Source organism: Salvelinus fontinalis, chromosome 3, assembly GCF_029448725.1.
Source record: "Salvelinus fontinalis isolate EN_2023a chromosome 3, ASM2944872v1, whole genome shotgun sequence".
Lineage (NCBI taxonomy): Eukaryota > Metazoa > Chordata > Actinopteri > Salmoniformes > Salmonidae > Salvelinus > Salvelinus fontinalis.
Window position 1 is genome coordinate 59,402,408 of NC_074667.1, and position 27,220 is coordinate 59,429,627.

General features: G+C 44.9%; 2 protein-coding genes across 12 annotated transcripts in view; both read left to right on the plus strand.

Annotated features, from left to right (window-relative positions):
• Positions 1–1,034: 1,034 nt before the first annotated feature.
• On the plus strand, positions 1,035–13,991 carry LOC129851220 (Fc receptor-like protein 5). 7 transcript variants are annotated; one of them, XR_008758941.1, is made up of 10 exons: positions 1,035–1,360; positions 1,562–1,588; positions 1,986–2,267; positions 3,548–3,859; positions 4,295–4,567; positions 5,079–5,399; positions 5,628–5,874; positions 6,366–6,434; positions 6,936–13,090; positions 13,203–13,991. XR_008758941.1 is itself a non-coding variant. In XM_055917615.1 (10 exons), the coding sequence occupies exons 1-10, from the start codon at positions 1,216–1,218 to the stop codon at positions 7,021–7,023; spliced, it is 1,668 nt and encodes a 555-aa protein (XP_055773590.1). In that variant the 5' UTR covers positions 1,036–1,215; the 3' UTR covers positions 7,024–13,991. The 7 variants fall into 7 exon arrangements, 3 of the variants coding, with proteins under 3 accessions (XP_055773587.1, XP_055773590.1, XP_055773588.1); XR_008758943.1 differs by having other exon boundaries at positions 6,936–12,616; positions 12,671–13,991; XR_008758944.1 differs by having other exon boundaries at positions 6,936–12,529; positions 12,644–13,991.
• Positions 13,992–14,121: 130 nt separating this feature from the next.
• si:dkey-93h22.7 (titin) overlaps positions 14,122–27,220 on the plus strand; it is a 16,886-nt gene continuing 3,787 nt past the window's right edge. For 2 of the 5 annotated variants that reach the window (XM_055917618.1, XM_055917619.1), the window contains exons 1-9: positions 14,122–14,524; positions 14,613–14,639; positions 14,790–15,501; positions 16,410–16,585; positions 18,693–18,879; positions 19,158–19,264; positions 23,967–24,239; positions 25,461–25,763; positions 27,153–27,220. The exon at positions 27,153–27,220 is cut by the window's right edge and continues 34 nt beyond it. In XM_055917618.1, coding sequence (XP_055773593.1) covers positions 14,488–14,524; positions 14,613–14,639; positions 14,790–15,501; positions 16,410–16,585; positions 18,693–18,879; positions 19,158–19,264; positions 23,967–24,239; positions 25,461–25,763; positions 27,153–27,220 — 1,890 coding nt within the window. In that variant the 5' untranslated portion in view covers positions 14,122–14,487. The remainder of the gene's footprint in view (positions 14,525–14,612; positions 14,640–14,789; positions 15,502–16,409; positions 16,586–18,692; positions 18,880–19,157; positions 19,265–23,966; positions 24,240–25,460; positions 25,764–27,152) is intronic. The other 3 variants (XM_055917621.1, XM_055917616.1, XM_055917617.1) reach the window with 3 other exon arrangements.

The following is a 27,220-nucleotide window of genomic DNA, read 5'->3' on the forward strand; positions in this document are numbered from 1 at the left end:
TAGATGGACAGTATAGTTGTAGTAGGTTAGTAGTCATAGTGTTGTCTAGTTGACAGTATAGTTGTAGTAGGTTAGTAGTCGTAGTGTTGTCTAGATGACAGTATAGTTGTAGTAGGTTAGTAGTCATAGTGTCTAGATGGACAGTATAGTTGTAGTAGGTTAGTAGTCATAGTGTCTAGATGACATTATAGTTGTAGTAGGTTAGTAGTCGTAGTGTTGTCTAGATGACAGTATAGTTGTAGTAGGTTAGTAGTCACAGTGTTGTCTAGATGACAGTATAGTTGTAGTAGGTTAGTAGTCATAGTGTTGTCTAGATGACAGTATAGTTGTAGTAGGTTAGTAGTCATAGTGTTGTCTAGATGGACAGTATAGTTGTAGTAGGTTAGTAGTCATAGTGTTGACTAGATGGACAGTATAGTTGTAGTAGGCTAGTAGTCATAGTGTTGTCTAGATGGACAGTATAGTTGTAGTAGGTTAGTAGTCACAGTGTCTAGATGACAGTATAGTTGTAGTAGGTTAGTAGTCATAGTGTCTAGATGACAGTATAGTTGTAGTAGGTTAGTAGTCACAGTGTCTAGATGACAGTATAGTTGTAGTAGGTTAGTAGTCATAGTGTCTAGATGACAGTATAGTTGTAGTAGGTTAGTAGTCACAGTGTCTAGATGACAGTATAGTTGTAGTAGGTTAGTAGTCATAGTGTCTAGATGACAGTATAGTTGTAGTAGGTTAGTAGTCATAGTGTTGTCTAGGTGACAGTATAGTTGTAGTAGGTTAGTAGTCAGTGTTGTCTAGTTGACAGTATAGTTGTAGTAGGTTAGTAGTCATAGTGTTGTCTAGATGGACAGTATAGTTGTAGTAGGTTAGTAGTCACAGTGTCTAGATGACAGTATAGTTGTAGTAGGTTAGTAGTCATAGTGTTGTCTAGATGGACAGTATAGTTGTAGTAGGTTAGTAGTCATAGTGTTGTCTAGATGGACAGTATAGTTGTAGTAGGTGAGTAGTCACAGTGTTGTCTAGATGGACAGTATAGTTGTAGTAGGTTAGTAGTCATAGTGTTGTCTAGATGACAGTATAGTTGTAGTAGGTTAGTAGTCGTAGTGTTGTCTAGGTGACAGTATAGTTGTAGTAGGTTAGTAGTCACAGTGTTGTCTATATGACAGTATAGTTGAAGTTTTTTAATTAGAGACGCACATACTCACGTTATCTCTCTCTAGCATGTGGTGGACCGTGCAACACCCTGAAACACACACACAGAAACACACACACACACCCATGACACTTATACAGACAACATGCTACGGAAGAAGACCGAGCCTGGGTATGAAGAATAAACAAGAATTATGTTTATTGCCTGTTTTAGGTGAGTCAGTGAAACAATTTTGTATTCATTTTATTAAACAAAGTTATACCCTGACCCGAGATCAGTTTGTGGCTCTTACCGGCTCCATTGCTGTCATTGTCAAGCCAGACATGGCAATGCCATAAGGAGACTAGGACCCAGGCTAACACAGTTGACAAGTGTCCTGCACTAAAGTGTTTCTGTTGGTTTGTTCTCCTCCAGTTGCGGCCTGTCTAGTGTCCATAATGGGTATGTATTCAAATGTTTCTGTTTTTCTGTTCTCCAATTACATTACATTTGAAAGTTGTATCTCACATATGACTCTTTTCACTATTATATCTATTATATCCTCCATATGGTTCAATGAGAAAATGTCAAATTCACTTGTTTGAGTTTCACAGCCATACTAACTATGCATACCATACTAAGCTCTCCAACTGCATGACAGCAACGTTCTAAAGACCCTAAACAAATCTCAAACCATGTTTCTGAGCTCTGTGGCCCACTTCCTAGCTCTGGGCTGAAGTTTCCTCTAGGTACAGATCTAGGATCTGCTTCCCCAACCCTAACCTTAGCCATTAAGGAAATGCAAAACTGACCCGAGATCAGCATCTTGAGGCTACTTCAACCTACTCCCTCTCTGCAGGTGGTTCACCTCTCCCTAGCCCTATTCTGATTGGTCCAGACAAGGCCTACCTGAACTCCAAGGTGGTGTTCCAATGTAGGTCACCTGGGTCTCCTCCACCAAACACATACGAGCTCCTGAAGGATGGCAACCACCTGGTCGCCACGAGCAACGACCTCCAAGACGACCAATCGGCTATGTTCTTCCTGAAGATCTCTGTGACGTCAGAAGGATCGTACCACTGCAGGGTGACGGCAGGTGGAAACATGGGCCTCAGTGGAACAGTCCGCCTGCAAGTAGTGAGTGAGTAGAAGGGTGTGCGTGTGTGTGTGTGTGTGTGTGTGTGTGTGTGTGTGTGTGTGTGTGTGTGTGTGTGTGTGTGTGTGTGTGTGTGTGTGTGTGTGTGTGTGTATAGAGGGGGATGGACTGTGTGTGTGTTAGCTAGACTTGTGTATGCTTACAAATGAGTGGTAGAGCTGTTTCAGTGGAATCGATCATTTCACAGCTAAATGCTTTCACCCGTCCCCTTCCTCCATCCTCCTCTCCTCTATCCTCCTCTCCTCTATCTCCCTCTCCTCTATCTCCCTCTCCTCCATCCTCCTCTCCTCTATCCCCCTCTCCTCCATCCTCCTCTCCTCTATCCCCCTCTCCTCCATCCTCCTCTCCTCTATCTCCCTCTCCTCCATCCTCCTCTCCTCTATCTCCCTCTCCTCTATCCCCCTCTCCTCTATCCCCCTCCCCTCCATCCTCCTCTCCTCTATCCCCCTCCCCTCTATCCCCCTCTCCTCTATCCTCCTCTCCTCTATCCCCCTCCCCTCCATCCTCCTCTCCTTTATCTCCCTCTCCTCTATCCCCCTCTCCTCTATCCCCCTCCCCTCCATCCTCCTCTCCTCTATCCCCCTCTCCTCTATCCCCCTCTCCTCTATCCTCCTCTCCTCTATCCCCCTCCCCTCCATCCTCCTCTCCTCTATCTCCCTCTCCTCTATCCCCCTCTCCTCTATCCCCCTCCCCTCCATCCTCCTCTCCTCTATCCCCCTCCCCTCCATCCTCCTCTCCTTTATCCCCCTCCCCTCCATCCTCCTCTCCTTTATCCCCCTCCCCTCCATCCTCCTCTCCTCTATCCCCCTCCCCTCCATCCCCCTCTCCTCCATCCTCTTCCTCCATCCTCCTCTCCTCTATCCCCCTCCCCTCCATCCTCCTCTCCTCTATCCCCCTCTCCTCTATCCCCCTCCCCTCCATCCTCCTCTCCTCTATCCCCCTCTCCTCCATCCCCCTCTCCTCCATCCTCTTCCTCCATCCCCCTCTCCTCCATCCTCTTCCTCCACCCCCCTCTCCTCTATCCCCCTCCCCTCCATCCTCCTCTCCTCTATCCCCCTCCCCTCCATCCCCCTCTCCTCCATCCTCTTCCTCCATCCCCCTCTCCTCCATCCTCTTCCTCCATCCCCCTCTCCTCTATCCCCCTCCCCTCCATCCTCCTCTCCTCCATCCCCTCCCCTCCATCCCCCTCTCCTCCATCCTCTTCCTCGATCCTCCTCTCCTCTATCCCCCTCTCCTCTATCCCCCTCTCCTTCACCCCACCCCAGTCCCTGTCTCAGGCACTATGGTGACTTCTGACCCTGATCCTCCCATTCTCTACGAGGGGTTGCGGCTCACTCTCACCTGTGATGTCACCAAGGGCTCCCACCTCTCCTACACCTGGTTCTACAACAGACAGGAAGTGACATCATCTCCAACCTCACCTTTGACCCCACTTCTGCTCTGGCCGGTGGGGAACACACTGGTAGTGGAGAGGGTCACAACAAAGCATACTGGGAATTATTCGTGCATTGCCGGGACCAGGATGCAGACCAACAGCAGGTTCTCCAGCAGCAGAGAGGTAACGGTCAGGATCAAAGGTACAATTGCAGAGGTTAAAAGTCGAAGGTTAAGTCAGAACCACAACCATACTGGACCTGGGGAATGGCGATCACAGAGACTATTTACACAGAGAAAGTATGAAATGTTAACCGTGTCAAACGTTTTGCTCTCTTTGTATCTCTCTCTTCCTTTCCCTTTCTCACCCTCCTTTCTCTCCCTCCTTTCTCACCCTCCTTTCTCTCCCTCCTTTCTCACCCTCCTTTCTCTCCCCCCTATTTCTGTCCCTCTCTGTCTCTCCCTCTCTCCCCCTCTCTCTCTCTCTCTTTATCTCTCTCTCTCTTCGTTTCCCTTTCTCACCCTCCTTTCTCTCCCCCCTATTTCTGTCCCCCTCTGTCTCTCTCTTCATTTCTCTCTGCCCTACTCTCTCTCTCTCTCTCTCTCTCTCTCTCTCTCTCTCTCTCTCTCTCCCTCAGTCTATCTCTCCGTACCCCAAATATCTTTCACCATCTCCAAAGAGGGTTCGAGTTACCACGGCAATGTGACCTGCAGGTCGTCAAGGGGAACCCCTCCCGTGACAATCTACCTCTTCCTTGACGACAAGGAGGTGGGTTCCGACGTGGCAACGGAGTCGCTGGTTGCCTGGTTCCCTGTTGCCATGGTTCCCGGGCGTGACATGGGCGCGGTGCGGTGTGCAGTGGAGAGTGATGCACAGAGACTGACCAGCAGACCCCTGACTCTGGTAGTGGGTACGGGCTAAACCTATGTGTGTGTGTGTGTGTGTGTGTGTGTGTGTGTGTGTGTGTGTGTGTGTGTGTGTGTGTGTGTGTGTGTGTGTGTGTGTGTGTGTGTGTGTGTGTATTGTAGTATTCCATGTGTTTCCTGCATGTGTTTATGTCATGATAGCTGTATGAGAATTGACTGTGTTTATGTCATGATAGCTGTATGACTATTGACTGTGTTTATGTCATGATAGATGTATGAATGTTGACTGTGTTAATGTCATGATAGCTGTATGAATGTTGACTGTGTTTATGTCATGATAGCTGTATGAGTATTGACTGTGTTTATGTCATGATAGCTGTATGAGTATTGACTGTGTTTATGTCATGATAGCTGTATGAGTATTGACTGTGGCCATCCCTCGCTCTCCCCCTTCCCATCCCTTCCTCCTTCTCATCCCTCCCTCCCTCCCTCCCTCCCTCCCTCCCTCCCTCCCTCCCTCCCTCCCTCCCTCCCTCCCTCCCTCCCTCCCTCCAGTCCCAGTAGGAGGCTCACCAAAGGTGGATGTGGAGTACCTTTACAGGGTTGATTCCAAGATGGCCGCCGCTCGTCTCCAATGCCTCCTGAGCCTTGGGACCTTCCCTTTCTTCTCCTGGTCCCTCAACGGCTCCCTCCTCCTTCAACCCTCTGAGGGAGACTCCTCTCACCCATCTCACGCCCTGGCGGACGGAGGGCGCACCCTATTCCTCACCGAGATCACCCTAGAGGACTCTGGGTATTATCAGTGCAGGGCAAGGGACAGTTATGATGTAACGTCCGCCTGGGTGGAAAGCCAACCTGTCCTTGTGCAGGTCACAGGTGAGTTAGGATGTGTCCCAAATGAGGGAGAATTAGTCACCCATAGGCCATAGTCAAAAGTAGTGCACCAAATGGGGAATAGGGTTCCATTTGGGAAGCACCCTAAATGATAACAATTTATTTAACTGTAATAACTTTATGCATGTTGGCAAGTTGAGTTAGGTTGAAACTTTACAGGTGAGTTGGTTGTGGTGACATCTCTCTCCCCTCTCATCTCTGTCCATACAGAAGTTGCCACGACAACCATAGAGGTCATGGCCATAGTGTTCTGCTGTTTCCTCATGCTGACCCTGGCAGGGGGTGTGGCCTGTGTGATGAGGATGCTCAACCGCCAACGAGGTGTGTGTGTGTGTGTTCAGAATATGGTCATTGTTCTTAAATGTGTCACTCTCAGTCTTTCGTTCTCTCTCTCTCTTCCTCCCCCCTCTCTCTCAGACGTTGTTGCAAGCAGCGAGCAGAGAGCGAGAGCGGCAAAGTGAGTCCTGTATTTCTTTTAGTCTATTGTAGGCCTACAGTGTTTTGAAACTATCCAGTTTAATTCAACCCAACTAGGATCCCTTCCAAAACCTCCTTGTACTGTCTCAGATTAGGGTCATTGCCCTTACAAACATCTCCCTCTCTCTCTCTTTCTCTCTCTTTCTCTGTCTGTCTGTCTCTGTCTTTCTCTCTCTTTCTCTGTCTGTCTGTCTCTGTCTTTCTCTGTCTTTCTCTGTCTTTCTCTGTCTGTCTCTCTCTGTCTTTCTCTCTCTTTATCTATCTGTCTGTCTGTCTGTCTGTCTGTCTGTCTGTCTGTCTGTCTGTCTGTCTGTCTGTCTGTCTGTCTGTCTGTCTGTCTCTCTCTCTCTCTCTCTCTCTCTCTCTCTCTCTCTCTTTATCTGTCTGTCTGTCTCTGTCTTTCTGTCTGTCTGCCTGTCTGTCTGTCTCTCTCTCTCTCTCGCTCTGTCTCTTTAATGTCTCCCCCTTCAGTGAAAGACGATTCAGTGAACATTTCTGCATCATCCCAGATCCACTTTCTCTGTCTGACATCACTACCAGGTCAGGGGTCAAGCAAGTGGACACTTCCTGTGTTGACAGTGATGTTGAGAATCAGGTAGAGTTGATGACACATTTAAAACAACTGAGAGCTCAGAACTCGGGAATCTCCGACTTCCGACTTCATTGCATTCAAAACAACTGGGAACTGGGAAGAAAACAAGCCCCGACTGGGAAAAGTCTATTTGAAAGGTCATCCAACACGAAGTTCCATCTCGGGAACTCTGGCCTCTTTCTTGTGCTTTCCGACCTGAAGATCACTGACGTCATGATTTGACCTCGTATTTTTCAGAGTTCCCAGTTGTTTTGAAAGCAGCAATAGCACAGCCAATATACTACTGATATTAGCTGCATGATTGTGAATCTAGACTCCAGAATAATCCAGTGTAGAAAAAGGAGATTTCAACATTGCACTGACAAATGTCCATAGAGTATATCACTTTTTTATGATATATATTTTGGGAAAATACAACTTTTTATCATAACTGTTCTTTCTCTTTTCAGACCCTTGAGATCACAATATAACCGACGTGATGAAATAAAACCCAACTTTAGACTGACGAGTTCCTCACAAAAGAATCCTTCAATGTAATTTTATCCAACAAACTATTATGTTTTTTTCAATCACTTCAGCCCATTTTTCAGATTGAAGTGTTATATTTTCAAAAGTCAAAACTCACACCACTTGTAATGTCCCCTGTCTTGTGTTCAGAACCGTTGATTTAACATTCATTGGTGCTGAACACATCGTTCACCCGAGTCATACCATGACAACACTTTGTTTAGTTACCAATCAATCAGATAACGACAGGCTCACCAGTTAGTCATTTTAACTACCTTTTAATCCAACAGCAAAAAATACAAGATACATACAAACTGTCCTTTTTGAAGTGCTGAGTAGAAAGAAGAGTATATGGTAAATATCATTTTCCGTACAGTATTTGGCCATAACTTGACATGCACAATTAGTTTTTGAAAAACATATTTTATTGTATCCAATGGTGAGCATGTTGAGACGTACATCAGTCTTACAGTTTCATCATCCTTACGATAATGAAGCTGACGAAATTCGAGCAAGGGCTGCCTTCCAGAAAGACCCCAGAGATTGTGACATTCTCTGTTTCATGGAAACATGTCTCTCTTGAGATATGTTGTCGGAATCGGTTCAGCCACCGGGCTTCTCCATGCATTAAGCCGACAGAGATAAACACCTCTCTGGGAAGAGGAAGGGCGGTGTCACGTCCTGACCTTAGAGAGCCTTTTTATTTCTCTATTTGGTTAGGTCAGGGTGTGATTTGGGTGGGCATTCTATGTTTTCTATTTCTTTGTTTTTGGCCGAGTATGGTTCCCAAGCCCTACCCCGCCATCCCTTCGGCAAATCCGACCACGACGCCATCTTGCTCCTACCGTCTTATAGGCAGAAACTCAAACAGGATGTACCAGTGACTAGAACCATTCAACGCTGGTCTGACCAATCGGAATCCATGCTTCAAGATTGTTTGATCACGTGGACTGGGATATGTTCCGGTCAGTCTCAGAGAACAACATCGATCTATACGCTGACTCGGTGAGTGAGTTTATAAGGAAGTGCACTGGAGATGTTGTACCCACTGTGACTATTAAAACCTACCCTAACCAGAAACCGTGGATGGATGGCGGAATTCGTGCAAAACTCAAAGCGCGAACCACCGCATTTAACCATCGAAAGAGGTCTGGGAATATGGCTGAATATAAACAGTGTAGTTATTCCCTCCGCAAGGCAATCAAACAAACGATATGTCGGCATAGGGACAAAGTGGAGTTGCAATTCAACGGCTCGGACATAAGACGTATGTGACAGGGTCTACAGGAATCACTGACTACAAAAAGAAAACCAGCTCTGTCACGGACACCGACGTCACGCTTCCAGACAAACTAAACACCTTCTTTGCCCACTTTGAGGATATACAGTGCCACCGTTGAGGCCTGCTATCAAGGACTGTGCCCCCCACTTTCCTTCTCTGTGGCCGACGTGAGTAAAACATTTAAACGTGTTAACCCTCGCAAGGCTGCTGGCCCAGACGGCATCCCTAGCCGTGTCCTCAGAGCATGAGCAGACCAGCTGGCTGGTGTGTTTACGGACATATTCAATCGCTCCCCGTCCCAGTCTGCTGTCCCCACATGCTTCAAGATGGCCACCATTGTTCCTGTACCCAAGAAGGCAAAGATAACTGAACAAAATAACTACTGCCCCGTAGCACTCACTTCTGTCATCATGACGTGCTGAGAGACTAGTCAAGGATCACATCACCTCCACCTTACCGGCCACCCTAGACCCAATTCAGTTTGCATACCGCCCCAATAGGTTCACAGACGATGCAATCGCCATCACACTGCACACTGTCTTATCCCATCTGAACGAGGGGAATACCTATGAAAGAATGCTGTTCATTGACTACAGCTCAGCATTCAACACCACAGTACCCTCCAAGCTCATCATCAAGCTAGAGACCCTGGCTCTCAACCCCTGTGCAATTGGGTCCTGGACTTTCTGACGGGCCGTCCCCCAGGTGGTGAAGATAGGAAACAGCATCTCCACTTCGCTGACCGTCAACACTGGGGCCCCACAAGGGTGTGTGCTCAGCCCTCTCCTGTACTCCCTGTTCACCCACGACTGCGGGGCCATGCACGCCTCCAACTCAATCATCAAGTTTGCAGATGACACAACCATAGTGGGCTTGATTACCAACAACAACGAGACAGCCTATACAGACAGTGTGGTGAAGACAGTGTGGTGACAGTGTGGTGAAGAAGGCGCAACGGCGACTCTTCAACCTCGGGAGGCTGAAGAAATTTGGCTTGTCATCCAAAAACCTGACAAACTTTTACAGATGCACAATCGAGAGCATCCTGTCGGGCTCTATCACAGCCTGGTACAGCAACTGCACCGCCCTCAACCGCAAGGCTCTCCAGAGGGTGCACAACTCATCACGGGGCAAACTACCTGCCCTCCATGACACCTACAGCACCCGATGTCACAGGAAAGCCAAAAAGATCATCAAGGACATCAACCACCTGAGCCACTGCCTGTTCACCCCGCTACCATCCAGAAGGCAAGGTCAGTACAGGTGCATCAAAGCTGGGACCGAGAGACTGAAAAACAGCTTCTATCTCAAGGCCATCAGACTGCTAAAGAGCAATGACTATCTCAGAGAGACTGCTGCCTACATTAAGACCCAATCACTGGCCACTTTAACAATGGATCACAATTCACTTTAAACAATGCCACTTTAAATAATGCCAGTTTAATAATGTTTACATATCTTACATTACTCATATCTTATGTATACACTGTATTTTATATCATCTATTGCACCGTGCCTATGCCGCTCGGCCATCGCTCATCCATATATTTATATGTACATATTCTCATTCACCCCTTTAGATTTGTGTGTATTTGGTAGTTGTTGGGGAATTGTTAGATTACTTGTTAGATATTACCGCACTGTCGGAACTAGAAGCACAAGCATTTCGCTACACTCGCATTAACATCTGCTAACCATGTGTATGTGACCGATAACATTTGATTTGATTTATACAGTACATATGTCAGTCTTACAGTTTCATTATCCTTATACAGTACATATGTCAGCCTTACAGTTTCATTATTCTTATACAGTACATGTGTCAGCCTTACAGTTTCATTATCCTTATACAGTACATATGTCAGCCTTATAGTTTCATTATCCTTATACAGTACATATGTCAGCCTTAGTTTCATTATCCTTATACAGTACATATGTCAGTCTTACAGTTTCATTATCCTTATACAGTACATGTGTCAGCCTTATAGTTTCATTATCCTTATACAGTACATATGTCAGCCTTAGTTTCATTATCCTTATACAGTACATATGTCAGTCTTACAGTTTCATTATCCTTATACAGTACATATGTCAGCCTTATAGTTTCATTATTCTTATACAGTACATGTGTCAGCCTTATAGTTTCATTATCCTTATACAGTACATATGTCAGCCTTAGTTTCATTATCCTTATACAGTACATATGTCAGCCTTACAGTTTCATTATCCTTATACAGTACATGTGTCAGCCTTACAGTTTCATTATCCTTATACAGTACATATGTCAGCCTCACAGTTTCATTATCCTTATACAGTACATATGACAGTCTTACAGTTTCATTATCCTTATACAGTACATGTGTCAGTCTTAGTTTCATTATCCTTATACCATACATATGTCCGTCTTAGTTTCATTATCCTTATACAGTACATGTGTAGAACAAATTATCAGATATATGGGGTATTGTGTAGGTAGTGTAATGCAGTAGGCTACAGTTATAACGTCCTGGTGTAGTCTGATGTAGCTATTTCTGCCCCATGCAACACTGTTCAAGAACACCTTTTCTGTGTGACTTGTCAACTGATACAGTATCGCCTGTCTCTCTGCTTGAAATTCATCAGTTTACAGTGTATCAATGACATTTGGATAACGAGTAGAATATATTGTAATATACAACTCAGGTATAAATATATTGCAATATTCAACTCAGGTATAAATATATTGTAATATACAACCCAGGTATAAATATATTGTTATACAACCCAGGTATATTTATTTATTTATTTATTTCACCTTTATTTAACCAGGTAGGCAAATTGAGAACACGTTCTCATTTACAATTGCGACCTGGCCAAGATAAAGCAAAGCAGTTCGACACATACAACAACAGCGTTACACATGGAATAAACAAACATACAGTTAATAATACAGTGAAAATAAGTCTATATACAATATGAGCAAGTGAGGTGAGATAAGGGAGGTGAAGGCAAACAAAATATATGTATAAATAAATTTAAAAAAATATAAAAGGCCATGGTGGCGAAGTAAATACAATATAGCAAGTAAAAAAATAACACTGGAATGGTTGGTTTGCAGTGGAAGAAGGTGCAAAGTAGAGATAGAAATAATGGGGAGCAAAATAAATAAATACAGTAGGTAAAGAGGTAGTTGTTTGGGCTAAATTATAGATGGGCTATGTACAGGTGCAGTAATCTATGAGCTGCTCTGACAGCTGGTGCTTAAAGCTAGTGAGGGAGATAAGTGTTTCCAGTTTCAGAGATTTTTGTAGTTCGTTCCAGTCATTGGCAGCAGAGAACTGGAAGGAGAGGCGGCCAAAGGAAGAATTGGTTTTGGGGGTGACCAGAGAGATATACCTGCTGGAGCGCGTGCTACGGGTGGGCGTTGCTATGGTGACCAGCGAGCTGAGATAAGGGGGGACTTTACCTAGCAGGGTCTTGTAGATGACCTGGAGCCAGTGGGTTTGGCGACGAGTGTGAAGCGAGGGCCAGCCAACGAGAGCGTACAGGTCGCAGTGGTGGGTAGTATTTGGGGCTTTGGTGACAAAACGGATGGCACTGTGATAGACTGCATCCAATTTATTGAGTAGGGTTTTGGAGGCTATTTTGTAAATGACATCACCGAAGTCGAGGATTGGTAGGATGGTCAGTTTTACAAGGGTATGTTTGGCAGCATGAGTGAAGGATGCTTTGTTGCGGAATAGGAAGCCGATTCTAGATTTAACTTTGGATTGGAGATGCTTGATGTGAGTCTGGAAGGAGAGTTTACAGTCTAACCAGACACCTAGGTATTTGTAGTTGTCCACATATTCTAAGTCAGAGCCGTCCAGAGTAGTGATGCTGGATAGGCGGGCAGGTGCAGGCAGCGATCGGTTGAAGAGCATGCATTTAGTTTTACTTGTATTTAAGAGCAATTGGAGGCCACGGAAGGAGAGTTGTATGGCATTGAAGCTCGCCTGGAGGGTTGTTAACACAGTGTCAAGAGAAGGGCCAGAAGTATACAGAATAGTGTCGTCTGCGTAGAGGTGGATCAGAGACTCACCAGCAGCAAGAGCGACATCATTGATGTATACAGAGAAGAGAGTCGGTCCAAGAATTGAACCCTGTGGCACCCCCATAGAGACTGCCATATATTGTTATACAACCCAGGTATAAATATATTGTTATATACAACTCAGGTATAAATATATTGTTATATACAATTCAGGTATAAATATATTGTAATATACAACCCAGGTATAAATATATTGTAATATACAATTCAGGTATAAATATATTGTAATATACAACTCAGGTATAAATATATTGTAATATACAACCCAGGTATAAATATATTGTTATACAACCCAGGTATAAATATATTGTTATACAACCCAGGTATAAATATATTGTTATATACAACTCAGGTATAAATATATTGTTATATACAATTCAGGTATAAATATATTGTAATATACAACTCAGGTATAAATATATTGTAATATACAACTCAGGTATAAATATATTGTTATATACAACTCAGGTATAAATATATTGTTATACAACCCAGGTATAAATATATTGTAATATACAACTCAGGTATAAATATATTGTAATATACAACCCAGCTGTAAACATATTGTAATATACAACCCAGGTATAATTATATTATTATATACAACTCAGGTATAAATATATTTTTATATACAAATCTACAAATCATGTATAAATATATTGTAATATACAACACAGCTATAAATATATTGTTATATACAACTCAGGTATAAATATATTTTTATATACAAATCTACAACCCAGGTATAAATATATTGTTATATACAACCCAGGTATAAACATATTGTTTTTTAACTCAGGTATAAATATATTGTTATATACAACCCAGGTATAAACATATTGTTTTATAACTCAGGTATAAATATATTGTTATATACAACCCAGGTATTTCAGCAGTGCATTGTACAGTATAATTCTGAATGGAAGCACTTCCAGTGACTCTCCACGTTGTCCTGTTGAAGCACACTGGCTGATGGAGAATGATGAGGTGATACAGTCTTCAGCAGTTATGAAACTATGTAGGTAAGCTAAGCACTACTCCATTTTGGTTCAGCAGTTATGAAACTATATAGGTAAGCTAAGCACTACTCCATTTTGGTTCAGCAGTTATGAAACTATATAGGTAAGCTAAGCACTACTCCATTTTGGTTCAGCAGTTATGAAACTATATAGGTAAGCTAAGCACTACTCCATTTTGGTTCAGTAGTTATCCGTTTTGAGCCGTTTGATTAAGTGATAGACAAATGTATTGTTAACAAATGACAAGAAAATCCTATCAAAAGTAAAGTGAATATTGCATTTTGAAAGGCAGATACTTGAATATGTGTGCAAATTGAAAGAGTGATTTGGTGCAGTGAACAAGTGACTTTGTGAATTTGTTTGTGGTACTCAGTCAATTGAAAATGTGCTTAGAATTTTGACCACGTGACATTTTGATTATCTGTTTGGAGTCTTGTACTTAGAGTTGTGAAAATGTACCACATACTTGTGAAAATTGCACCAAAGTGAAAAAAATTAAGACTGTAAATTGTATTTTCAAATGTTTTATGACTTTTAATGGAATAATTGTTATGAATACTGAAACATTACAAAATGTAATGCTACATCTCGTGTGTGTGTTAATAAAGTTGCGACATTTGAAGCATGTTGTGTTTTCGTGGAACTGTTGTTAGAGAGAGGGGGTATAAGGGAGGGGGCGGTGTATAGTACTATCAGTTCTGTGCACGTGTGTGTGTGTGTGTCTGGTGTGTGTGTGTGTGTGTGTGTCTGGTGTGTGTGTGTGTGTGTGTGTGTCTGGTGTGTGTGTGTGTCTGGAGTGTGTGTGTCTGGAGTGTGTGTGCCTGGTGTTTGTGTGTCTGGTGTTTGTGTGTGTCTGGAGTGTGTGTATGGTGTGTGTGTAGTGGGGCGTGTAGGTTACTAGGTCCTAACCTTTTTCTGTTATTTTTATCGGTCCCCACATCCTGCTCTCTCTCGCTCTATCTCTCTGTCTCCACCCTTCATTCACTCTCACCACCCTCCATAGCCACTTTAACTGCAGTACACACACACACACACAACAACAAAAGTCCATATCTGCTTCTTCAGTCAAAAACAAACGTCCAGTCAAATTGGGTTTTGTGGAGAAGGAGGAAGGAGAGAAGATGACTACTCTCAGAACAACAGTAGTCGTTTTACTGGGTGAGTTGTGCTGTACTTGTTATTATGGCTTTCAGATTATTATTTATAGAACACCAACAGTCAGTCTTCTTTTTCTTCTTCTCTGAAGGTTTCTACACCTTCTGCCAGGAGACAAGTAAGTTTTGTGCCATTGTCTAAGTTGTGTGTGTGTGTGTGTGTGTGTGTGTGTGTGTGCGTGTGCGTGTGCGTGTGCGTGTGCGTGTGCGTGTGTGTGTTTCTGAATGTGTCTGACTGTGTTGTGTACCCCCTGTTCCCCCCGTCCCAGGAACCTCAGTCCTAGGAGCCTCAGTCCCAGGAACCTCAGTCCCAGGAACCTCAGTCCCAGGAGCCTCAGTCCCAGGAACCTCAGTCCCAGGAACCTCAGTCCCAGGAGCCTCAGTCCCAGGAACCTCAGTCCCAGGAACCTCAGTCCCAGGAGCCTCAGTCCCAGGAACCTCAGTCCCAAGAGCCTCAGTCCCAGGAACCTCAGTCCCAGGAGCCTCAGTCCCAGGAACCCCAGTCCCAGGAGCCTCAGTTCCAGGAACCCCAGTCCCAGGAACCCCAGTCCCAGGAACCTCAGTCCCAGGAGCCTCAGTCCCAGGAACCTCAGTCCCAGGAACCTCAGTCCCAGGAGCCTCAGTCCCAAGAGCCTCAGTCCCAGGAACCTCAGTCCCAGGAACCTCAGTCCCAGGAACCCCAGTCCCAGGAGCCCCAGTCCCAGGAGCCCCAGTCCCAGGAGCCTCAGTCCCAGGAGCCTCAGTCCCAGGCGCTTCAGTCCCAGGAGCCTCAGTCCCAGGAGCCTCAGTCCCAGGAGCCTCAGTCCCAGGAGCCTCAGTCCCAGGAGCCTCAGTCCCAGGAGGCTCAGTCTCAGGAGCCTCAGTCCTAGGCAAACCGTTGCTGTACGGCCCCTCAACAGCCCTAGAGAAGAGTGTAGAAGAATTCCAGTGTGAAGTGCTGCATTACCCTAAAGAAGAGTCCATCCTCTACCAGCTATTCAGGTGCGTGTTGCTGTATTGCAGGGAATTCAGGGGGTAGCCCTGACCGAGAGTCAAACGACTGTCAACCCAAAACCTTAGTTGTTACGCCAAAATATCCTTTTCTGAACCTTTGCTAAGTGTTTGGTTAAGATCGCTACAGTATCTACCTCAAGACCCTAAGTACTGGAGATCTGACAGAAGGTGTTGTCAAAATGAATATATCAGCAGGCAAGTAGGCTAATCAATTCAATGCAGTGCCTAGGGGGTAGGGTTCTAGGGGTCAATTTGAAACTCACATGAGACAAGACCTTAAAGATGCACAATGCAGTGCCTAGGGGGTAGGGTTCTAGGGGTCAATTCGAAACTCACATGAGACAAGACCTTAAAGATGCACAATGCAGTGCCTAGGGGGTAGGGTTCTAGGGGTCAATTCGAAACTCACATGAGACAAGACCTTAAAGATGCACAATGCAGAAATCGCTCCGCCATTTCCTGGTTGTTAAATTAGAATAGTTTGCCTAATTGCAGTTTATGTGACAAAAAAAGCATGTACAGTGTAGAGAATCATTGTACCCTAAACCGCTGTGAGGTATCTTTTCAATAACCAATATCGTATCTTCAGCTGTTTGAAGCTGGTGTACAAAAATTAAAGTAAAAGATGCAAAAACAAATCTTAAGAACGGGAAGCATAGGAATAGCACACATAGAACAGATCTACCGCTTCTGAGACTTGCTTTAAATGAGGATTACAGATCCTCATTAAAAAAGCACTTCATGGCTACCGACATGTGGGTCGCCCACAAAAAGTTACATATTGCAGCTTTAAGGTTCTACAGAGCCCTGTCAATATAATGCCATGTAAACAATACAATAAAATATACATTTTACCACTGTTATGTATCTAATCCATTACTGTAATCTGTCCTCAGGGAAGGTGACCGGTCCAAGACCTTAGGCTTCTACAGTGCTCTGTCTGGTGAGATGGCCAATTTCCCTCTGTTCATCACTGCTTCCTACGAGGGCCACATGGTGTGTGTAGCCAGCGTCCAGAACAACACAGTAATACAACCCACAGTCAGTCAAAGACACCACCTCAGAGTAGTCGGTGAGTCGTAGGCCCTGTATTAATACTTTTGTTTTGTTCTGGCAGAATTAGCATTGGAGGGAATGGCTGCCATTTTACGGGCTCCTAACCAGATGTGTGTTTTTCGCATTGTTTGTAACTTATTTTGTACATAATGTTGATGCTACTGTCTTTTATGACTGAAAAAAGCTTCTGGGTATCAGAACAGTGATTACTCACCTCAAACTGGACAAAGATTTTTTTCTTTAATGAGTCGGAAGCGAAATATATAATGTTTCTCCCAGACAAGGCTCAAATCCCCTTCATTCGCATGAAGAAAATAAGGAAATACAGGGGGCGAAGATCAGGGTGCCTTGTGAGAATACGTCGGCGAGTGGGTAACCCGCCTCTACCATCCGTTCTATTAGCCAATGTGCAATCACTGGAGAATAAACTGGAAAAGCTCATTTTTGAGACTCTCCTACCAATGGGACATTAAAACCTGTAATATCTTATGTTTCACCAAGAATGATAACACGGATAATATACAGTTGGCTGGGTTTTCTGTGCATCGGCAGGACAGAACAGCTACTTCCGGTAAGACGAGGGGTGGGGGTGTGTGTCTATTTGTCAATAAAAGCTGGGGTGCGATGTCTAGTATTAAGGTATTGCTCAAGGTATTGCTGAAGTAGAGTACCTCATGATAAGCTGTAGACCACACCATCTACCAAGAGAATTTTCAGCTATATTTTTCATGGCCGTCTATTTACCACCACAAACTGATGCTGGCACTAAGACCGCACTCAACGAGCTGCATGAGTCCATAAGCAAAGAAGAAAATGCTCATCCAGAAGTGGCGCTCCTAGTGGCCGGGGACTTTAACAGACAAACTTAAATCCGTCTTACATCATTTCTACCAGCATGTCACATGTGCAACCAGAGGGAAAAAAACTCTAGACCACAGACTGTCCACAATAGGCTGAGAGAGGCTGGACAGAGGGCTTGTAAGCCTGTTGTAAGGCAGGTCCTCACCAGACATCACCGGCAACAACATCGCCTATGGGCACTAACCCACCGTTGCTGGACCAGACAGGACTGGCAAAAAGTTCTCTTCACTGATGAGTCGCGGTTTTGTCTCACCAGGGGTGATCGTCGGATTCGTGTTTATTGTCTAAGGAATGAGCGCTACACCGAGGCCTGGACTCTGGAGTGGGATCGATTTGGAGGTGGAGGGTCCGTCATGGTCTGGGGCGGTGTGTCACAGCATCATTGAACTGAGCTTGTTTTCATTGCAGGCAATCTCAACGCTGTCCTCCCTCGTGTGGTACCCTTCCTGCAGGCTCATCCTGACATGACCCTCCAGCATGACAATGCCACCAGCCATACTGCTCGTTCTGTGCATGATTTCCTGCAAGACAGGAATGTCAGTGTTCTGCCATGGCCAGCGAAGAGCCCAGATCTCAATCCCATTGAGCACGTCTGGGACCTGTTGGATTGGAGGGTGAGGGCTAGGGCCATTCCCCCCAGAAATGTCCAGGAACTTGCAGGTGCCTTGTTGGAAGAGTGGGGTAACATCTCACAGAAGACCTTGCACATCTGGTGCAGTCCATGAGGAGGAGATGCACTGCAGTACTTAACGCAGCTGGTGGCCACACCTGATACTGACTGTTACTTTTGATTTTGACCCCCCCTTTGTTCAGGGACACATTATTCCATTTCTGTTAGTCACATGTCTGTGGAACGTGTTCAGTTTATGTCTCAGTTGTTGAATCTTATGCTCATACAAATATTTGCACATGTTAAGTTTGCTGAAAATGAACGCAGTTGACATTGAGAGGACGTTTCTTTTTTTGCTGCGTTTACAATGTCTTCACAGAACTACAATGTCCCCATAGAACTAGAATGTACTCATAGAACTAGAATGTCCTCATAGAACTAGAATGTCCTCATAGAACTTGAATGTCCTCAGGTAATTCAAATGTCTTCATAGAACTAGAATGTCCTCATAGAATTTGAATGTCTTTATGCAATTACAATGTCTTAGTAGAACTAAAATGTTTTCACAGATCTAAAATGCCCTCCTAGAATTAGAACACAACATTATCAGATTCTATGGTTGTACTGTATGGTTGTGTGTGTTCTCCCACAGTCCCAGTCAACGGTGCAGAGGTTGTAGTCCAATCAGGGTCCTTGGAGTTCTACGAAGGGAAGCCACTGTCCCTACGTTGTAACATCACCAAAGGGAACCACGTCTCCTACCAGTGGCTGGTGGATGGGAAGCCCCTCCCCCTGTCTCCTTTACACAATCAGACACAGGAACAACTCTTCATCTACAGGTACTGTATTGTGGATGGTCTGTTATTCCTGGTCTGTCTGGTCTGTCTGTCTGTCTTGTGTTTGTCTTTCAGACGTTCACTTTTGCCCACCTGAAGATGCATGTTAGATCATGGGTGCATTGGATATGCAAAAAACTGAAGAGAACTGATATATTTATTGACAAATACACCATTCCAGTCACATAGATCTTCGTCAATGTTTTATTATTTAGCTTCTTGAAAATATGTGAAAACTCACTGTAAATATTGTTGACAATATCTGTATTTGTATGCTACAGGATGATGCTCGAGGACAGCGGGGAGTACACCTGTGTTGCTACCAACCAACTCAACTTGACCGAGGTCTACTCCTCCAGGAGCACTGCCAAGGTCATCAAGGTCAAAGGTCAGAGGTCAGGGGTCATTTGTATCACATAATTATGGAGTAAGTAGGGTGAAGTTTCCCCTAGACGCTGATCTTGAGTCAGTTTAGCATTTTCCACACTAATGCTTAAGGTGAGGCTTGGGGGAGGCGAAGCTGATCCTACATCGGTCCCTAGGGGATACTCAGGGATAGAGGGCTCTGGTGCCCAAAAAATTTTTTTTGCATGGGCAGCAACATAGAGGGATTTCACCATTATGAATTAGTCAACTAATTAGTCAACTGGGTGGGACTTCCTATGGGTTAAGGAAGGATCACATAATTCCATCCGGGTCATCAGGGGGGATCAGCCTATGAATTATGTTTGTGAGCAAACATTCCATAACTGCAGCTGACAGTATATCACCAACCTTGGCTTTATACCTGTTCAAACAACGTAATGCAAGTGGCAGTGTGCACCCTTTCAGTTTGTTTACCAACTCATAGAAGTAGTAGAAGAAGAAAATTGACTACTTCAAAATGGAGATGCCCTCAATGGTGCTGCCCGTGCTCTCACAGATGTCATAATGGGACCGATACAAAGAAGAGTCCTCTATTATTCTTTATGGCAGTGGTTATCAACCTTTTTGGTTACTGTACCACCAACTGAATTTTGCTCTGCCCGTAGTACCCCTCATGTGCATTTTACCAGTAGGCCTGTGGTCTCATCAGTCTTCTCAAGTACCCCCTGTGGGTAGGCCAAGTACCCCCAGAGGTCCTAGTACCCATTGTTGGAAACCACTGCTCTATGGGGAAACTTCACCCCGGAGCTAGAATCAGGGTGGCATGCGCAGACCAACTGGCAAGTGTCTTCACTGACATTTTCAACCTCTCACTGACCTAGTTTGTAATAACTACATGTTTCAAGCAGACCACCATAGTCCCTGTGCCCAAGGAAGCGAAGGTAACCTTCCTAAATGATGACCGCCCCATAGCACTCATGTCGGTAGCCATGAAATACTTTGAAAGGCTGGTCATGGCTCACATCAACACCATCATCCCGGAAACCCTAGACCCACTCCAATTTGCATAACGCCCCAACAGGTCCACAGATGACGCAATCTCAATCGCACCCAACACTGTGCTTTCCCACCTCGACAGCGTTGAGACAGCTTATAGGGAGGAGGTCAGAGACCTGGCCGTGTGGTGCCAGGAAAACAACCTCTCCCTCAACATGAGCTCAAAGGAGATGATTGTGGACTACAGGAAAAGGAGGACCGAACATGAGCCATCTCTCCAGAAATAAGTCCCTCACTGTTGCCGCTTGTTATAGACCCCCCCCCCCCCCCAGCCCCCAGCCCCCAGCTGTGCCCTGGACATCATATGTGAATTGATTGTCTCCCATCTATCGTCAGAGTTCGTACTGTTAGGTGACCTAAATTTGGATATGCTTAACACCCCGGCCGTCCTACTATCTAAACTAGATGCCCTCAATCTCACACAAATGATCAATGAACCTACCAGGTACCACCCCAAAGCCGTAAACATGTGCACCCTCATAGATATCATCGTGTCTAACTTGCCCTCTAAATACACCTCTGCTGTTTTCAACCAGGATCTCAGCGATCACTGCCTCATTGCCTGGGTCCGTTATTGGTCCGCTGTCAAACGACCACCCCTCATCACTGTCAAACGCTCCCTAAAACACTTCATGTGAGCAGGCCTTTCTAATCGTCCTGGCCCTGTCATGCCCTGATCTGTTTCACCTGTTCCTGTGATTGTCTCCACCCCCTCCAGGTGTCGCTTATTTTCCCCAGTGTATTTATCCCTGTGTTTCCTGTCTCTCTGTGCCAGTTTGTCTTGAATGTTAGACAAGTCAACCAGCGTGGTTTTCCCGTACTCCTTTGGCCGCCTTTCCTTACAGTTCTCTGCTGCCAATGACTGGAACGAATTGCAAAAATCACTGAAGTTGGAGACATATCTCCCTCACTAACTTTAAGCGTCAGAGCAGCTTACCAATCGCTGCAGCTGTACACAGCCCATCTGTAAATAACCCAACCAACTACCCCTACCTCATCCCCATATTTGTTTTTGTTTTTCTGCTCTTTTGCACACCAGTATTTCTACCTGCACATCCTCATCTGCACATATATCACTCCAGTGTTAATTGCTAAATTGTAATTACTTCCCCACTATGGCCTATTTATTGCCTTATCTCCTTACTTCATTTGCACACACAATATACAGATTTTTCTATTGTATTATTGACTGTATTTTTCTTTATTCCATGTGTAACTCTGTTGTTGTATGTGTCGAACTGCTTTGCTTTATCTTGGCCAGGTCACAGTTGTAAATGAGAACTTGTTCTCAACTGGCCTACCTGGTTAAATAAAGGTGAATTAAAAAAAATAAATAAATAAATAAATAAATCACATCAACGGGGTTGTAGTGGAGCGGGTCGAGAGTTTAAAGTTCCTTTCTGTCCACATCCCTATGCATAGTCACTTTACCCCTGCCTCCATGGGCAAAATACCTTGACTAACCTTTACCCCCGCACATTGACTCTGTATCGGTATTCCCTGTATATAGCCTTGTTATTGTTGTTATTGTTATTGTTGTTAGTGTTACTTTTGTTTTTATTTTTTACTTTAGTTTATTTAGTAAATATTTTATTAACTCTATTTTCTTAAAACTGCATTGTTGGTTAAGGACTTGTCAGTAAGCATTTCACTGTAAGGACTACACCTGTTGTATTCAGTGCACTTGACAAATAACCTTTTATTTTATTTGATGGGGTTAAACACCCCCTCATGTAATTCTAACAGAAACCACTTGATGTCACCAACATTTTTTAACACTTTCCCTGGATGCCACTAGTCTTTTCCTGGATGCCACTAGTCTTTCACAGAATATCACTAGTCTTTCCCTGGATATCACTAGTCTTTCTCTGGATATCACTAGTCTTCCCTGGATGCCACTAGTCTTTCACTGGATATCACTAGTCTTTCCCTGGATATCACTAGTCTTTCCCTGGATGCCACTAGGCTTTCACAGAATATCACTAGTCTTTCCCTGGATATCACTAGTCTTTCTCTGGATATCACTAGTCTTCCCTGGATGCCACTAGTCTTTCCCTGGATATCACTAGTCTTTCCCTGGATGCCACTAGTCTTTCACAGAATATCACTAGTCTTTCCCTGGATATCACTAGTCTTTCCCTGGATGCCACTAGTCTTTCCCTGGATATCACTAGTCTTTCCCTGGATATCACTAGTCTTTCACATAATATCACTAGTCTTTCCCTGGATGCCACTAGTCTTTCCCTGGATATCACTAGTCTTTCCCTGGATGCCACTAATCTTTTCCTGGATGCCACTAGTCTTTCCCTGGATATCACTAGTCTTTCCCTGGATATCACTAGTCTTTCCCTGGATATCACTAGTCTTTCCCTGGATATCACTAGTCTTTCCCTGGATATCACTAGTCTTTCCCTGGATATCACTAGTCTTTCCCTGGATATCACTAGTCTTTCCCTGGATATCACTAGTCTTTCCCTGGATATCACTATTCTTTCCCTGAATGCCACTAGTCTTTCCCTGGATATCACTAGTCTTTCCCTGGATGCCACTAGTCTTTCCCTGGATATCACTAGTCTTTCCCTGGATATCACTAGTCTTTCCCTGGATGCCACTAGTCTTTCACTGGATATCACTAGTCTTTCCCTGGATATCACTAGTCTTTCCCTGGATATCACTAGTCTTTCCCTGGATATCACTAGTCTTTCCCTGGATATCACTAGTCTTTCCCTGGATATCACTAGTCTTTCCCTGGATATCACTAGTCTTTCCCTGGATATCACTAGTCTTTCCCTGGATATCACTAGTCTTGCTCAAATAAAAATGTAATCTGTCTCATCACAACTGTTTAAGTCAATCCACTAAAACAATTTTGAGGTAACATTTTTCTCATTTAGCAAAAGGTATTTATTAAATCTAATGAATTAGATCTATAAACATTCTATATACACACTGAGCGTACAAAACACTAGGAACACCTGTTCTTTCCATGAAATAAGTTGTACATTTTCCTGTGTGGCTCAGTTAGCAGAGCTTGGCGCTTGCAACGCCAGGGTTGTGGGTTTGATTTCCAGGGGTGATCAGTACAAGAAAGAATTCTGCCCTCTTATTTCCCTTCAAAATGTGTTTACCGAAGTATAGAGGCAGGTAGCCTAGTGGTTAGTGTTGGGCCAGTAACCCAAAGATTGCTGGATTGAATTTCTGAGCCGACTAGGTCAAACATCTGTCTGTGCCCTTGATCAAGGCACTTGACCATAATTTCTCCTGTCCTGTTAGTTGCTATGGATAAGAATGTCTGCCAAAAAATGTAAATTGACAGCCAGTATACAAATATATATATATAGTATACACATATCTAAGTCTTACCAAACAATGCTTTTTTCTTTTAGCAAAGAGACGTTTCCCTGAAGGGGGTTGTTTTCCTCCAAGTTGCCCTCTCTCTCCTGTCTAGGGCAGGAGTTTTCCCTGGTCAGGTCCCGCGGTCAGGAAAACTCCACCCTGCGTATTTCTCAAAGCTCCTGACAGCTAAAAGGGATTCTGTCATAAGTCTGTCACATATTTATATTTATTTTACATTTTTTGTGAAGTCAGTGGATTGTATTAAATCAAACCCTGTATTCAGATGATATCTTGTTCAAAACTCTCTCCATCCATCCTCTCCTCTCTTTCAGAGCTCGTGTCTGAACCGGACCTCCACATCCTGGTACTGAAGGAAACAGACGGGACCTACATTGCCCTCGTCACGTGTCAATCACTCAATGGGACCCCGCCCATCACCTTCTCCCTCTACAGCAGGTCAGAGTTCATCAGCACGGAGACGGTTGACGAGCGATTCGCCACGTTCTCTATTCCAGTGGTTCTAGATCTCCACATGGGCTTTCTACAGTGTCAGGCGGAGAACGGAGACCGGGTGATGTACGGTCAGTGGAAGGCCATGCACATTGGTGAGTCTGTCTCTCTGTCTGTCTGTTTCTTTGTCCGACAGTCTGTTTCAAGAAAAGGATTTGACCTATAGTTCTGTTCTCAGCACTCAAGACCCACTAGACTTATCACCCACTGGACTTATCACCCACTGGACTTATCACCCACTGGACTTATCACCCACTAGACTTATCACCCACTAGACTTATCACCCACTAGACTTATCACCCACTGGACTTATCACCCACTAGACTTATCACCCACTGGACTTATCACCCACTGGACTTATCACCCACTAGACTTATCACCCACTAGACTTATCACCCACTGGACTTATCACCCACTGGACTTATCGCCCACTAGACTTATCACCCACTAGACTTATCACCCACTGGACTTATCACCCACTGGACTTATCACCCACTAGACTTATCACCCACTGGACTTATCACCCACTGGACTTATCACCCACTAGACTTATCACCCACTGGACTTATCACCCACTGGACTTATCACCCACTGGACTTATCACCCACTGGACATATCACCCACTAGACTTATCACCCACTAGACTTATCACCCACTGGACTTATCACCCACTGGACTTATCACCCGCTGGACTTATCACCCACTAGACTTATCACCCACTGGACTTATCACCCACTAGACTTATCACCCACTAGACTTATCACCCACTGGACTTATCACCCACTGGACTTATCACCCACTAGACTTATCACCCACTAGACTTATCACCCACTGGACTTATCACCCACTGGACTTATCACCCATTGGACTTATCACCCACTGGACTTATCCCCCACTGGACTTATCACCCACTAGACTTATCACCCACTGGACTTTCACCCACTAGACTTATCACCCACTAGACTTATCACCCACTAGACTTATCACCCACTGGACTTATCACCCACTGGACTTATCACCCACTGGACTTATCACCCACTAGACTTATCACCCACTAGACTTATCACCCACTAGACTTATCACCCACTAGACTTATCACCCACTGGACTTATCACCCACTAGACTTATCACCCACTAGACTTATCACCCACTGGACTTATACATTCTCATACATTGAAACTCATCATTTCATGTTTGCATCCCAAATGGCATCCCTTTTCCCTACAGAGTGAAAATGTTTTTGCTCTGGTCAAAAGTAGTGCTCTAAAGTTGCCATTTGTGTCGCTGAGTATATCTACCCCTCCCCCCCCCCCCAGTTCCAGTAGGTGGAGCTGTGACGATGCACTATGACACCGACGTGGGAGAAAACTTCTCCATTGTGGGCCTGACGTTCTACTGTTCCGTGGAGAGGGGAACCTTTCCCCAGTACCGCTGGTTCCTCAACGGAACTGTTCTAGAAGGCCGTGGAGACTTCTACTGGGTGCAGAACCAGCCGGGGCAATCTATTTTGTTGTTATCTGTGGGGAGGAGCAGTGCCGGAACGTACCATTGTGATGTGTCCGACAGCTTTGATGGCACTACGGTGATCAGCAGTGAGGAGAGGTACATCGATAAAGAAGGTTTGGTCTGAGATTAGTCTTTTCTTAAATATATTTTTATTGGATAGAGAGAGATAGCTGAAAGAGCAGTGGGCCAGATTCAAACCCATGCTGGCAGCGGTTCATTGAAAACCCATGCTGGTAGTGGTACATTGAGGCCAGATTCAAACCCATGCTGGCAGCGGTACATTGAAAACCCATGCTGGCAGCGGTATATTGAGGCCAGATTCAAACCCATGCTGGTAGTGGTACATTGAGGCCAGATTCAAACCCATGCTGGCAGCGGTACATTGAAAACCCATGCTGGTAGTGGTACATTGAGGCCAGATTCAAACCCATGCTGGTAGTGGTACATTGAAAACCCATGCTGGCAGCGGTATATTGAGGCCAGATTCAAACCCATGCTGGCAGCGGTACATTGAGGCCGGATTCAAACCCATGCTGGCAGCGGTACATTGAGGCCAGATTCAAACCCATGCTGGCAGCGGTACATTGAGGCCAGATTCAAACCCATGCTGGCAGCGGTACATTGAGGCCAGATTCAAACCCATGCTGGCAGCGGTACATTGAGGCCAGAGTCAAACCCATGCTGGCAGCGGTACATTGAGGCCAGATTCAAACCCATGCTGGCAGCGGTACATTGAGGCCAGAGTCAAACCCATGCTGGCAGCGGTACATTGAGGCCAGATTCAAACCCATGCTGGCAGCGGTACATTGAGGCCAGATTCAAACCCATGCTGGCAGCGGTACATTGAGGCCAGATTCAAACCCATGCTGGCAGCGGTACATTGAGGCCAGATTCAAACCCATGCTGGTAGTGGTACATTGAGGCCAGGTTCAAACCCATGCTGGTAGTGGTACATTGAGGCCAGGTTCAAACCCATGCTGGCAGCGGTACATTGAGGCCAGATTCAAACCCATGCTGGTAGTGGTACATTGAGGCCACATTCAAACCCATGCTGACAGCGGTACATTGAGAACAGATTCAAACCCATGCTGGTAGTGGTACATTGAGGCCACATTCAAACCCATGCTGGCAGCGGTACATTGAGAACAGATTCAAACCCATGCTGACAGCGGTACATTGAGGCCACATTCAAACCCATGCTGGCAGCGGTACATTGTACAAAGGCTCCAGACACAGAGACTTAGACCACTGGACCACCCCAGGCATGGGAGTCTTTGCTTGACTGGAATTGTGTGTGTGTGTGTGTGTGTGTGTGTGTGTGTGTGTGTGTGTGTGTGTGTGTGTGTGTGTGTGTGTGTGTGTGTGTGTGTGTGTGTGTGTGTGTATCTTACAGACACATGGCTCTACATAGGGTCAATGGGTTGTATGTAGTTCAATCAAAGCCTGTATTCAGATGTTTGAAGTTGTTTTTGTTTGTTTACCTCTTCTTCCTCCTCTGCCAGTGTTGAACCACCTCCCTACCGTGGTGGTGGCTGTTGTGTTCGGCTGTTTCCTCTTCCTGGTTACCTTG